At 41.1% G+C, this 14654-nt stretch overlaps 1 protein-coding gene across 1 annotated transcript in view; it reads left to right on the forward strand.

Moving 5' to 3' along the window:
- Positions 1 to 14654, forward strand: part of maml2 (mastermind like transcriptional coactivator 2) — a 365731-nt gene that overhangs the window by 343903 nt on the left and 7174 nt on the right. The window contains exons 3-4 of the mRNA XM_033022374.1: positions 5925 to 6128; positions 10080 to 10191. Coding sequence (XP_032878265.1) covers positions 5925 to 6128; positions 10080 to 10191 — 316 coding nt within the window. The remainder of the gene's footprint in view (positions 1 to 5924; positions 6129 to 10079; positions 10192 to 14654) is intronic.

The raw sequence follows: 14654 nt of genomic DNA on the forward strand, positions 1-14654 counted from the left end.
TTATGCTGGTTTTGTAAAACTATCTTTGATTTGTAATGTTGAAGATGGCAATTTTAAAAGGGAAATTCTCAATCTGTTGCAAAGAGGAATGGTTGCTTCTGCGTTTGTCAAGTCATGATAACCATCTTCACATTGTCACTGCATTGCCAGTTGTGCAGCCTAGGGCAAGGGAAGTTTGGATAAATAGCACAAGAAAATCTTTTATTGGCTGCCTGCTATCAAGTTGCAAGTTCAGCAAGTTGAAAAATGTCCTAAAGCTCCAGGGGATGGAGAAGGACTTGCAGAGATGAGCTCAGATGTCAGTTGGAGCAGATAGCCCGAAGGAGCAGGATGTACTGGCGTGAGAAGTTTGATGGATAAGCATGAGTTGTCAACATCAGTAAATGCATCCACAAATTCTATATCCTGTAAATATATCATTACCCTCAGATGCACGTCCCCTCCGTCATTCTCCATATTTGTTTTCCATTTAGGAGCATTATCTATAATTCACCTTATTGTTACAGATTTAATGCCACTGTAAACCACACAATCATAGCTTGCAAAGTCATTTATTCAGCCAGGACATCTAAAGCACCCAAACAATTGCTATTGAACAGGTTTGCAAGGCAGGAGTTGATTGGAGAACTGGCACTAAACACATCCTAACCTTGATGAAGGAGTGAAAAAAAAACTACTTAAGGATAGACACAAAATGCTGGAGTAACTCAGCGGGACAGGCAGCATCTCTGGAGAGAATGAATAGATGTCAAACGTCACCTATTCTTATCTTCGGTTCAAAGCAACATCTGCAGTTCTTTTGTACAAACTACTGGAGGAACTGAGTAGATCAGGCAGCATCTGTGAAGAGAGGTGGACAATCAACATTTCAGGTCAATACCCTTCTTCTGGGGAGATGGCCAGTGTAAAGAGGTGAGGAGGTCAGGGCAATAGATGGGGAAGTCAGGAGCAGTAGCAATGGAGACTGGGACATCATTGGTGACATTTACCAGGTGCAGCAGATGATGCAATCTAATTGGAAAGGAAGGTGGTCCATGGGACTAAATAAGGGGGTGGGATGGGCAATGCAAAGAGTGGAGGGAGGGGTCCCGATGTGAGGAGTGTGTGGGTGATATCCAGATGGAGTGGGTGGAGAAGCTGGGTGAGATGGGGTTAGGTATTGTAGAAACAAGAGTATGCTTGTGTGGATTTATGTGGATAGTGGGACCGAGGTGTTGCAGGTTAGCTGCAATTAGGGAATCCAATGATTGTGCCATTGGATTGTTGAGTACCAGGGTGGGTTATGCTCTTCCACTGGTTTGCATTTGACCTCACCCTGGCAGAGGAGGATGCAGAGGAGAGGCAGATTGGTGCGGGAATGGGGAGGGAGAATTGAAATGACTAGTAAACAGCAGCTCTGAATTGTAGGTACTCAGCAAAGTCTGTGCTTGGTCTCATCAATGTAGAGGAGGCATTTAATGTGCCTATCCACCCTTCCTCACCTGGATCCACCTATCACATGCCAATTCTTCCCCCACCAATCTCACCTCTTCACACAAAGTAAAACCTCCACTTTTCAAAAGGGAGGAAAAATCTCGAACTGAAATGTCGATTGTCCATTTCCCACCGCAGATGCTGCCTGGCCCACTGAGTTTCTCCAGCAGTTTGTTTTTATGCTCCAGATTTCTGCATCTGCAGTCTTTAGTGTTTCTTGATGGTGGAGCAGCTGATTATTGGCACAGATGTTGCTGAGGTTGTTGCAATGATGAGACTGAAAAGACTTGAAAGATTATATCCTTAAAAAAGAATCCTTCTCCGATTCCACCGTCCCATCAGCTCACACTTCTGATTTACAAGCAGCATATGCTATGAAGGATGTTTTTTTCCTTTTTAAGGTAGCTCATTGATTTGTAATCTTCTTGTTGAGGTGCTGGGCACATAAACTTTTAGTGATAATTAATTTACATGTATTTACACGAATTAGGATGGAAACACTGATGTTGTCACATTGATTCTCCTCAAACTGACAACCGAATGATTAAAGCTTCTGACAGCTGGACAGATGTGGATCTTTTTTAATGAGAGAATATCAATAACACAAACTGTCCAAAATGCTTAAGTATCGTTAATAAAATTACAGGTGGATAATCAAATTAAATTTGTCAGAGATGTGAAACCACTTCTTGTTTTTGTGGAATAAACAATTACTAAACAAAGCTGTTGGGACATTGAGAGGTTAGAACTGATAGAGTTCAGGATTATAGAATTAGCATTCTGGGATGTATTATAAACGATAGTTTATATTTGACCAAGAAATATGTCCTTATTTTCTGGAACCATGGAACAAAGATCTTACCTGTTATAAACAGATGTGTATTGCTAGACAACCATTAGAATTTATTTTCCTTGGGAATTTGGAAGTAAAGCCACTGCACTGCAGGAGATTTTTTGTGAAATACCACTCTAACTGGCCAGTCTGAACAAAGTCATTATTTTTAAGGAGTAAAGAATACATTTTGCGTTTATATACATGTATGATTTTTAGAAGAATTGAGAAAAAAAAACAATGACATTTCAAATACTAGTTTAATTTCTTGGCAGAAAAATTAGGTTCAAAGTGGCTCCTGAAACTAGACTTTGATAATGATGAGACTAACACTAAGAGGAAGGTCTGCAAAGGCTAACTTACTTCCATTCGGCTCTCCCTGACTCCAAAGGCTCACTGGAAAGACTTATTTAGGGAACTTAGGTATTTCTAGTAAGGACATCATTCTACTGCTCAATCTCAGTTGCCCTTCAGGCATTGGTAGAGGACCATTTTCTTCAAACAAAGCACTCCTTCTGGTAAAAATAATTCCAAATTGCTGTGGAGAAGACAGTTGCAGGTCCAGTGACAATGAAGGCGTGGAATTTGTCGTTGGGGTGGAGTGTTATTTGGAGCGTGTTGGTACATCCTTCCTTTTGCTGCTTTTGCTCTTCATGGCAGTAGGGTCACATGTTTGAGAGTTGCTGTGCAAGTTGCCTAGTGAGTAACGGCTGGTCATTTTGTAAATGGGACACTGCAATCACGGTGCACCAGTAGATGGTGCGGGTAGTGCATGACTGACATTCAAATGGGCAGCCTAGATGTGGAGGTGCAGTCATCCAGGCATGTCTTGACTTCTCTGTTGTTGACGGGGGAAAAAACATTTGGGTTGACAGGAGGGAGATAAGTTACTCACTGTGGGATTCCAGACTCTTACCCACTCTTGTAGCTACAGTAGTCAGTCTGCCTGGGCCTACCTGATCTCCCGGTTGCCAAACACTTTGATTCCCCTTCCCATTCCCACGCTGAACTTTCTTTTCTGGGCATCCTCCACTGTCAGAGTGGAGGAATGCAAAATTGGAGGAACAGCACCTCATATTCTGCTTGGGCAGCTCACAACCCAGTGGTATGAATATTGATTTCTCTAACTTCAAGTAACCCTTGCATCCCCTCTCTCTCCGTCCCTCCCCCACCTAAGTCATTGTACTAGGTTCAAAGTCGTTTTATTGTCTGTAACTCGTTTTCACCTAAGCCCACAGCTAATAATGACCTGTTTCCTTTATCATTGGTACTTTTCTCCATGTCTTTAATTCATTTGATCTATATTTCGCTATGTCACCGTCTATATCTCGTCTCCCTTTCCCCTGACTCTCAGTCTGAAGAAGGGTCTCAACCCGAAAAGTCATTATTCCTTTTCTGCAGAGATGCTGTCTGACCCACTGAGTTACTCCAGCTTTTAGTGTCTCTCTTTGGTTTCAACCAGCATCTGCAGTTCTTTCCTATACAGTATTTATCTGACTGCTCCATTTGAATGAATTGTCATTTGTGACTCCACCAGGATGCGGAGGACGCCTGGCGATAGTAAAGTCATTGTGCCAATAGTACATGCAAATTAAACTTTTTCTTCTTAGAGAAGATCTTTTCCTGGCTCTTCTACAGCACATGTTGCTTATCACTTTTCCGATCCTACATTGATGCTGTCTCAATCTTGCTATATGAAGGCATGGCTGTCTCATTATACAAGGAGTTGCATAGACATGAGCAAATATCTCCACTTCAGACTTTATGATGGCAGATAGTCCATGATGAAGCAGCTGAAAAATGACTGGGCCAAAGGAACTACCTTAGGAATGCTGCAGGGATGACTTAGTATTGGGAGACTGATCTCCAACAATCACAATGATCTATCTTTGTGCACGGTTTGACTGGCTGCTAGAGTCTTTTGGCATAGGTTTTGTTTTAGTTTAGTTTAGAGATACAGCATGAAAACAGGCCCTTTAGCCCACCGAGTCCACACCGACCATTGATCACTTGTTCGCGCTCGTTCTAGGTAACGCTACTTTCTCATCCACTAGGAGAAATTTACAGTGGCCAATTAGCCTACAAACCAGCTCGTCTTCTTTTACCAAGACTCTTGGTTGCCAAATGGTGTCTTGAAAAGTACTGCTCTTAGTGCCACCTTCGAATTGGAATTTAGCTTATTGCACCATGTTTTGACAACAATGGAACGAATTACAGGGCAGTACAATGACCAAGTGCACCTTTGCGGCATGTTTAGCCCCACTAACCAGGAATGTGCTGCTGGCCAGTGGACTTTCTGCCCCTCAGCTAAATATTGGGATGTGGTATAAAAGTTGCCAGGAATTTAAAAAATGGTGCTAAATGGATCAATTTAATTTGCTTACAGAAATGTTACAAATATTTATACAGATGGGACTAGTATCACATCTACTCCCGACAGACTACGGCAATTTACAGTGGTCCATTAACCCATAGGACTGGAGCACCATGGTCAGCATGAACAACCTGGGCCGAAGGGCCTGTTTAAATGCTGTATGGCTCTTTGACATGAAAATATATTTCTTGGTATTGATTTCTGGCAACGTCCCCATCTTGGGATTTAAATCATCATTCCCGTGGTTAATGATATCATCTTTCTCCACATTCTTATTGAATATTTCTGTTTCTCAATAGCCATTATTTTCTGTCTTTCAGTAAATTTGAGTGTAAGTCCTTTCTGTTAGTACAATATCAGTGTGCTGTACCACGTTGTAAGCTTTACAAAAGGTGGGGCCTGATGTTCAGAGCTTTGTAGTTCTGTTTGTGAAGCGTCTTTGGCCACTTATGTGATTATGCGGCATTTTCTTGCTGCACCAGACTGATCCACTCAACATTGGCTACTGCTTCCCAAGATAATCCCAGCAAAAAAATTGGATCTTTCCACATGGAAAATGAAGGAATACGAATCTGCCAATCTCTGATGGGCATTTTTCCCTTACTTTTTCTGAGCAGTGTTTTTTTTTTTTTTTTTGCATAGATTAATATTACGGTCATATATTAAATGGCTTTTATTTGTCCCAATATCGTAATCATTTGTCATTGTGGTCAGTCATTGTCCGGTTGTCAATAATAATTTGAAAATTATCTTGCGTTTTTTTTTCATATCATGTAACATTAATATTCTGATCTGTAATGGTGTGTTTGATTCTTGTTATGAATGGAATTTATCTAAAATGTCTTTACTGATTTTTGCAGTAACCACTCGGGTTTGTACAGTTATGGAAACCTTTAAAAGACCATGTTGAAATGCATTGTTTCCCTCTGTGTTGTCCAACATTGAATTCCTGGCTTCGGCTATCATTGTGAATGATTACAGAGCACATTCACATTGGAAGAAGTCATTTGGCCTCCTTGTGAATTACAAGTGCTTGGAAAAATCTATGATTAAGCTGAAAGAAATGGTTGCAAAGATATATACATGAAGGAATAAATCAAATCATGTGAAACAATTTTGAATTAGCCACATGATTTCTTTCCTGATCTCATGCCATATTCCCCATGATACATTTTTCCCGAAACAAAGCTGAACTTTATAACGTTTCAGCAAAAGGAATAACTCCTCTTTTCTTTCCTATCTCAGGATCAGAATTCTGTGGTGGGCCCACGCCAAGGCCCGAGCCAAACTCCGAATACCTGCCCAAACCCAAATGCTGGCAACAGCTACATTAATAATGCTCACCAGGCTGTGCTAAAGCAGCAACTGATGGAGAAGAAGCAGGCCATGCAGAGGCAGATGATGGAGCATCAGAAACTGCTCTTTCGACAACAAATCCTGCAAGACACGGTAAAGTATTTTCCAGTCTCTTTGCTAATTAACCTATATTTTATGAATATGCTTTCATTTATTTTTAAGCTAAATTATAAAGTGGCCAGTCTGTACAGTTTAGAGCCTGAGCTCCAAACATAGGGGGCATCATTTTTCTTCTGGCATGTGTTTCTCTCAAATTTGTTTTTACCTGCTGAGGATATCATCCACAGTAGACTTACGGACCTCCGTTTCAAAACTGACTGGGATTTGGTCATTACTAGTGAGCTGAGCTTGGAATTTACCTGCTGACTTGGTATTAGGGTTCAAGCTGTCATGGCCTCTTTTGAATGTGTCCTGCTGACTTGTGGGGTTTCCCTTCCAATTGTCAGGTAGGATAGAGCTGGATGCAAAGAGGCACAGAGGTCATCCACTGGAACAAAGTAGGTGCCCTAAAATCTCCGTTAAAGTTAGAAATGCAAGGATTGAACCCCTCCATGTAGCGTGGAATATAGGTCTTCAGTCTCAATTAGAAGTAGTGACACTGTGACACGGGGCAGCATGGTGGCACAGCGGTAGAGTTGAGGCCATACAGCGCTTGCTGTAAACAGGGTTTGATCCTGACTACGAATGCACGGAGTTTGTACGTTCTCCCCGTGACCTGCGTGGGTTTTCTCCGGGATCTTCAGTTTCCGCCCACACTCCAAAGACATACAGGTATATAGGTAAATTGGGTTGGTACATGTAAAAATTGTCCGTAGTGTGTGTAGGATAGTGTTAATATGCGGGGATCACTGGTCAGCGCGGACCTGGTGAGCCAAAGGACCTGTTTCAGCACTGTATCTCTAACCTAAACTAAACTAAACAACTACGCAAGTAGCAGGAATAAGCAGTGTGTGGGTTTCCATTCAATACATCTCCTTCTGGACCACTGTGCTAAGTGTAAAACGGAGGGTTATACCATTGATGCAACATTGTTTGCATTTAGTTGTTTTATCTCTTCTTGTTGCCTTTCTTTAGACTTATCATCAGATGGTAAGGTTCACCAACACTTTATCAACATTCCAAGTACACAGACTGAATTATTCATCATGAAGGTTGCTATGCCCAACATTCTGCTGCCCCTTTATTCAATCACATAAAACACTCCATCTCAGGCACCTTTACCACTGCCCTCTTGTCCACCACTAAACTCTGGAAAGGTGCAGACTAATGGGCCTGGGCAGTCATATGACCCCTACCCCAACAATAGATAAGCCCTGATCATTCATAGCAGCCAATGTGTGGATGGCAAAATCACATAAACAATTAGATGATAATCACCAGAAAATCTGCTTGATTTTTGTATTAGTGGTTGTGATACAAGCATTGTCCAAAAGTTTGAAAAAACCTGCTCTGCTTTTTCTCAAAATAATTGCATTGGTTCAGTAATGCCCATGATAAAGAACCTCAGTATAACACCTCTTATAACATTTCTGGAGTGTCAACCAAGATTGTATTTTATACGTAAAGGTTATGGTAGATTTTCCTCTTCCCTGCATTCAATAATATTGGAAAAATATCCCTACCTTGGCACCATACCTAAATTATGCAGCTGCTGAATTCCTTCTATGTTTTTCTATGCATGAGTAGGTCCCAATTTGAATTGCACACATGGAACTGAACACTTGGTCTGCATACAGAATATCTGCTTTAATATTGCTTGTAGATCAAGGGCAGAGATCAATATAAATCTCGTGCAGCTAAATCTGGTGCCTATTGAAAAGGCAGGCCGGTGGGCAGAGGGGGTGGGGTAGCTCTGTTGGTGAGGAATGAAATTCAGTCACTTCAGAGGGGTGAATAGAATCAGGAGATGCAGTCAGTATGGATAGAACTGAGGAATTGTAAGGGTAAAAAGACCACAATGGGACTTATCTACAGACCCCCAAACAATAGCCCGGATATAGGGTGCAAATTGAATCAAGAGTTAAAATTGGAATGTCGAAAAGGTAATACTACAGTTGTTATGGGAGATTTCAACATGCAGGTAAACTGGGTAAATCAGGTTAGTACTGGACCCCAAGAAAGGGAGTTTGTGGAGTGCCTCCGTGATGGATTCTTAGAGCAGCTTGTACTGGAGCCTACCAGGGAGAAGGCAATTCTGGATTTAGTGTTGTGTAATGAACCGGATTTGCTAAGGGAACTTGAGGTTAAGGAGCCATTAGGAGGTAGTGACCATAAATTTTAATCTACAATTTGAGAGGGAGCAGTGTAAATCGGAGGTGTCCGTATTACAGTTGAACAAAGGGAACTATGGAGCCATTAGGGAGGAGCTGGCCAAAGTTGACTGGAAAGATACCCTAGCAGGGATGACAGTGGAACAACAATGGCAGGTATTTCTGGGAATAATACAGAAGGTGCAGGATTAGTTCATTCCAAAGAGGAATAAAGATTCCAAGGGGAGTAAGGGGCGACCGTGGCTGACAAGGGAAGTCAGGGACAGTATAAAAATAAAAGAGAAGACGTACAACATAGCAAAGATGTGCAGGGAATGCAGAGGATTGGGTAAAGTTTAAAGAGCAACAGAAGATAACTAAAAAAGCAATACGGGGAAAAAAGATGAGGTGTGAGGTACGCTAGCCAAGAATATAAAGGAGGATAGTAAAAGCTTCTTTAGGTATGTGAAGAGGAAAAAATTAGTTAAGACCAAAGTTGGACCCTTGAAGACTGAAAAGGGTAAATTTATTATGGGGAACAAGGAAATGGCAGATGTTGAACAGGTACTTTGGATCCATCTTCACTAAGGAGAACTCAAACAATCTTCCTGATGTACTAGTGACCAGAGGATTTGGGGTGACGGAGGAGCTGAAGGAAATCCACATTAGGCAGGAAATGGTGTTGGGTAGACTGATGGGACTGACGGCTGATAAATCCCCAGGGCCTGAGGGTCTGCATCCCAGGGTACTTAAGGAAGTGGCTCTAGAAATTGTGGACGCATTGGTGATACATTTCTAATGTTCTATAGATTCAAGATCAGTTCCTGTGGATTGGAGGGTAGCTAATGTTATCCTACTTTTTAAGAAAGGCGGGAGAGAGAAAACAGAATTATAGACCAGTTAGCCTGACATCGGTGGTGGGGAAGATGCTGGAATCAATCATAAAAGATGAAATAGCATTTGGATAACAGTAACAGGTTCGGTCCGACTCAGCATGGAATTCAGAAGGGGAAATAATGCTTGACTAATCTTCTGGAATTTTTTGTGGATGTAACTAAGAAAATGGACAAGGGAAAGCCAGTGGATGTAGTGTACCTAGACTTTCAGAAAGCATTTGATAAGATCCTACATAGTAGATTAATGGGCAAAATTATGGCACATGGTATTGGGGGTAGAGTGCTGAAGTGGATAGAAAATTGGTTGGCAGACAGGAAACAAAGAGTCAGGATTAACAGGTCCCATTCAGAATGGCAGATAGTGACATTTGGACAGGTACATGGATAGGAAAGGAAAAAAGAGACATGGGCTAAATGCATAAAAATGGACAGCATAGATAAAGACTTCAACTGACATGGGCAAATTGGGCCAAAGGACCTGTTTGTTTCCATGCTGTGCAATTCTCTGATCCCATGTCACGGGGTGACGCCTGTTTGGTCGTGAGTAGTCGCCCAAAGGGTCGTACCTTTTTCTGGTCGCCGCTGGATTTTCAACCTGCTGCGACTATGACGGGTGCCAGCAACTCGCCGAAAAAAATTGCGTATGTGGGACAGGCCCTTTAGATTTAGTTCTTAAGGCTAACGGAAACAGGGGATATGGGGAAAAAGCAGGAATGGAGTACTGATTTTGGATGATCATATTGAATGGCGGTGCTGGCTCGAAGGGCCGAAAGGCCTACTCCTGCACCTCTTTTCTATGTTTCTAAGTTTCTCTCTCCATCAAAAATAATATATGAGGAGATAAGGGGAAGACAATGATTTATGTTTATAGGAAAGCTTAATGATTGTCTTTTTTTTAGGAGAAAATGAACACGCAAGAACAACTTAACAGGCACTTGACAAGGCCGCCTCCAGATTACAAAGAGCAGAGACGAAGTCTAGTTGTAATTCCACAGCCAAGTCAATATCCAGGTAACAAATCAGCATTGTAAATAGCAAATTATTTTCTATACATTGTAAAGGCATAATATAAAATTATTATCTATAAATTATTGTTTTTATCTGGATCGTTGTCAGCCATGACTCGGCTTGACTCTGAGTCATAAAGTTGTTAAAGTTGCCTTCCTTTGCGACATTAAACCACTTCCTGTCTTTTTTGGGAGGTGATTCCGTACAAGGCAGGAAATGCAACACCAGTTTTTTTTCAGCTCTTCCCTTCCTACCATCTATGGACCAAAACAGTCTTTCCATGTGGGCCAACGATTTGTTTGTGCTTCTTCCCATTTAGTATGTGCATTGTGTTCACAATATGGACTCCTTCATATTAGAGAAACCAAATTACAGAATACAGATTGCTTTGTGGTGAACCTGTTGAGTCCGCAGGAGTGACCCTGAGCTTCTGACTGCCTGCCATTTAATTCAACACTCCACTCCACCTCTATCGGTTGGCCTGTGTACCGTTGCAGTGGACCTCACTGTGAGCTTGAGGAGCAACATCTTAGATGCTATCCTGGCATGTTGTAGCCTTCTGGACTAAATATTAAAATTTCCAACATTACGAATTTTTATTTCTGTCTGCATCAGAATTGGTCATTTCTGCATGCCACCATTTTGCTTCAGTTTTTTTGATATTAATACAATTGGACAAGTGGCCTCACAGCCTTGATGTTAGCAACACGTTACACAGATGCATAATATGATCCTTACTGCTACACAAACTTTGGGCTCCTATTTCAGTGATTGCCTTTGTTCTATCCATCCCTTTCCCATCTTCTTTGCTACTGCAACTTACTCGTTGTTTTCTCCATGTGGCAGGATCCTGAATTGAAAGTGTATTTGTTGAATGTGTGCATGTGCAATATTGCTAAAATGCCCTTCAATTTCCATTAACTTAGTGGTCATCAGGACTGATGTTAGTTGATAAGGTGATTCAAGGTGATTATGTATTTTACAGCATAACGAGAACCTACAAAAAAAACCTATTAAAGTTCGAGACTCAAGATATTGGGGAGAAATGGATTCAAGGTTTGAGGTTTTAAATTTTAAACACAATGGATGTGTTCCGATGGGCTTCATTTGAATCAGACTTGGACTAATGTCCTGGCAAATCGAATAACTAGATTGCAGAAAGGGTTGTAAAATAAATGCTAAATAGTTGGAAGGATGATTCAGGTGAAGGGATATTTAACAAGTTAAGGATAAAAATTAAGGTATGGTAGTGGGATGGGTAATAATAACCAGGCTATGACAAGAGTATGTCAGGAAGATACTGTAATAATCAAGACCTTAATCTTTGTTTCGATGGACAAATCAAATTGACAAAGATAATATTGAGATCAGTTTCATAGAGTCTATTCAGAACAGCTTGTTTAGAACAATATGTTGTGGCAGTCTATTTTACGTCTCGCGTGTATTGAGACAGGAGTAATTAATGATCTCAAAGTAACGGATCCTCCGGGGAACTGTGATTGTATCAAGATATGATTTAATTCAGTTTCAGAATGAGAAATTTAGTTCTGAAACTATTTTCTTCAATTTAAATAAAATCAATTAGAAAGGTACGAATCTAGATTTATCTAAAGTTAATTGTGAAAATAGATTGAAAAGGTAAGATTGTAGTTATGCAACTGTAGATATTTAAGGAGATATTTTATAATTATAAGGAAGATGTCTTCCTTTGACAAATAAAGAGCATAACAAGGATGAGCCATTCATGGTTAATAAAGGATGGCATTAAATTGAAACAGGATGAGACTTGGGAATAAGGAACTGGCAGGAACTTGTAATAAATATTTTGTGTCAGCCTTCATGCTAGATGACACTAAAAGCAACCCAATGATTGTGGGGAGTCAGGGGACAAAAGGAAAGGGGGAAGTTAAAAAAAAGTCAGATGCACATTGCTGCAGCTGGCGGAGCTATTGCCTCACCGGACCAGAGACCCAGGTTTGGTCCTGACCTCAAGTGCCGTCTGCGTGGAGTTTGCGTGTTCTCTCTGTGACTGTGTGTAGATTTAGTCGGTGCTCCAGAGTTCTCCCACATCCCAATGACGTGGGGGTTTGTAGGTTTATCGGCCTCTGTAAATTGCCCCCAGAGTGTATGGAATGTATGTGAAAGTGGGAAAACATAGAACTAGTATGAACAGGTGATCGATGGTCAACATGGAGGCCTGAAGGGCCTGTTTCCATGCTGTATCTTGCAATCAAAAAGTGGGCATATATTTTGAAGATGGAGTGCAATGTGGGACAATGTTAGGTTATAATTATGTGAAAGTACGGTAGAAAAAATAGAAACGTAGAATATTGATTAAACAGAGCGAAACCACAGAACGATTCTACAGAGGTCTCTGGGTGCCTTAGTACATTATATGCAGAGAGATAGCATGCAGGTAAGGAAAGTAATTGGGAAAGCAAATGGAATATTGGCTCTTACTGCAAAAGAGAAAATAAAATTGTCTTGTTTAGTTTAGTTTAGAGAAGCAGAATGGTAACAGGCCCTTCGGCCCTCCAAGTCTGCACCGACTATCACCCGTTCACACTAGTTCCACGTTATCCCACTTTTCCATCCACTCCCAACATACCCAACAATTTAATGAGGCCGATTAACCACCAAACGTCTTTGGGATGTGGGAGGATGCTGAAGCACCCAGAGGAAACCCATGCAGTCACAAGGAGAATGTACAAACTCCACACAGACAGCCACCGAGGTAAGGATCGAACTTAGGTCTCTGGAGCTGTGAGGCAGCAGCTCTACCAGTTGTGCTGCCGTACCACCCATATCTCATCTAGCACATTGCTGTGATCAGACCTGGAGATTTAGTCGATCTTTTGGGTGGTGATGGGGGAGAAGCCTGCTTTTCAGTAAGTTCAGAGAAGATTCACCATTCCTGGGGTGAAGCTGCTATTTTGTGCGGAAGGGTTGAACGGTGGGCTTATTTCAATTGAAATTGAGAAAAATGGGGAGAAATCTTATTGAACATATTTATCCCTGAGGAGGTTTGACAGGGTGAATGCTGAGAGGATGTTTCTCCTCATGGTGTTACCTAGAACTAGGAGGATAGATTTAGGGTAAGGCGTTGCTCATTTACAATGGAAATGAGGAGGAATTTTCGTTCTCGGGTTGTGAATCTTCTAAATCTATACTGAAAAGGGTAACTAATATTCAAAGACGAGAAAGCCATATTTGTAATCTACGTGTGAGTAAAGAAAAACAGGAAGGACAAACTGAGGCCAAGATGATTGATGAGGAAGTTCAATGGCCTACTCCAACTTGAATGTTCTTGCGTTTTACTAAAAATTTTGGACATGAAATATTAGTTATGGTATATTTCTCTTACAACAGATGATGCCTGACCGGCTAAGGGTTTATAGCATCTTCTGGATTTAGTTCTTAAGTGAAGGTGGTTGCCAATAAGTTACCAGTTATAGACGTGTCCAATTTTCCTTTACATTGTATAAGCAGCTGATCTACCACCTCCTGTTTTACACACATGTCAATGTTCTGTTTCACTACCAGCTAGTTTTTTTGCTGCACAGTTTGAAAGAGTATGAATAAGGAAATTGAAGGGTTTGAGATCTAAAACAATCAGTCTTTTCCTACTTTTCAATTGATTTTCTTCCCCCATTAAGGAAACAACATTGCCCCATTGCCATCTGACTCAACCCTGACTAACTCTACACAGACCTGTGCACTTTAGTCATTGACAAAGCGCGCATGATTCAACAATTCAATTTTAATTTTACAAATATACAGCGTGGGGCCATAAAGAAAGAAGCTGATTTCTTCCCACAATTGAAACTTTCTTCAATAATATATATTTAAATTGATGATTGCAAGCTTTATAATACAATAAACCATTGTTATAAAGGTCCATTGGGGGAGGAGGAGTGGGGAGAGGGGGGGGGGGGGGCAATGGTGTCCATTATTTACCAGTTGTCCATTTTAACCAAGTAAACAGTCAACATGGATTTGTGCCTGGAAGGTCATGTTTGACTAATCTTCTTGAATTTTTTGAAGAGGTTACTCGGGAAATTGATGAGGGTAAAGCAGTGGATGTTGTATATATGGACTTCAGTAAGGCCTTTGACAAGGTTCCTCATGGAAGGTTGGTTAAGAAGGTTCAATGGTTGGGTATTAATGGTGGAGTAGCAAGATGGATTCAACAGTGGCTGAATGGGAGATGCCAGAGAGTAATGGTGGATGGTTGTTTGTCAGGTTGGAGGCCAGTGACTAGTGGGGTGCCACAGGGATCTGTGTTGGGTCCACTGTTGTTTGTCATATACATCAATGATCTGGATGATGGTGTGGTAAATTGGATTAGTAAGTATGCAGATGATACTAAGATAGGTGGGGTTGTGGATAATGAAGTAGATTTTCAAAGTCTACAGAGAGATTTATGCCAGTTGGAAGAGTGGACTGAAAGATGGCAGATGGAGTTT

This window comes from Amblyraja radiata, chromosome 6, assembly GCF_010909765.2.
Source record: "Amblyraja radiata isolate CabotCenter1 chromosome 6, sAmbRad1.1.pri, whole genome shotgun sequence".
Lineage (NCBI taxonomy): Eukaryota > Metazoa > Chordata > Chondrichthyes > Rajiformes > Rajidae > Amblyraja > Amblyraja radiata.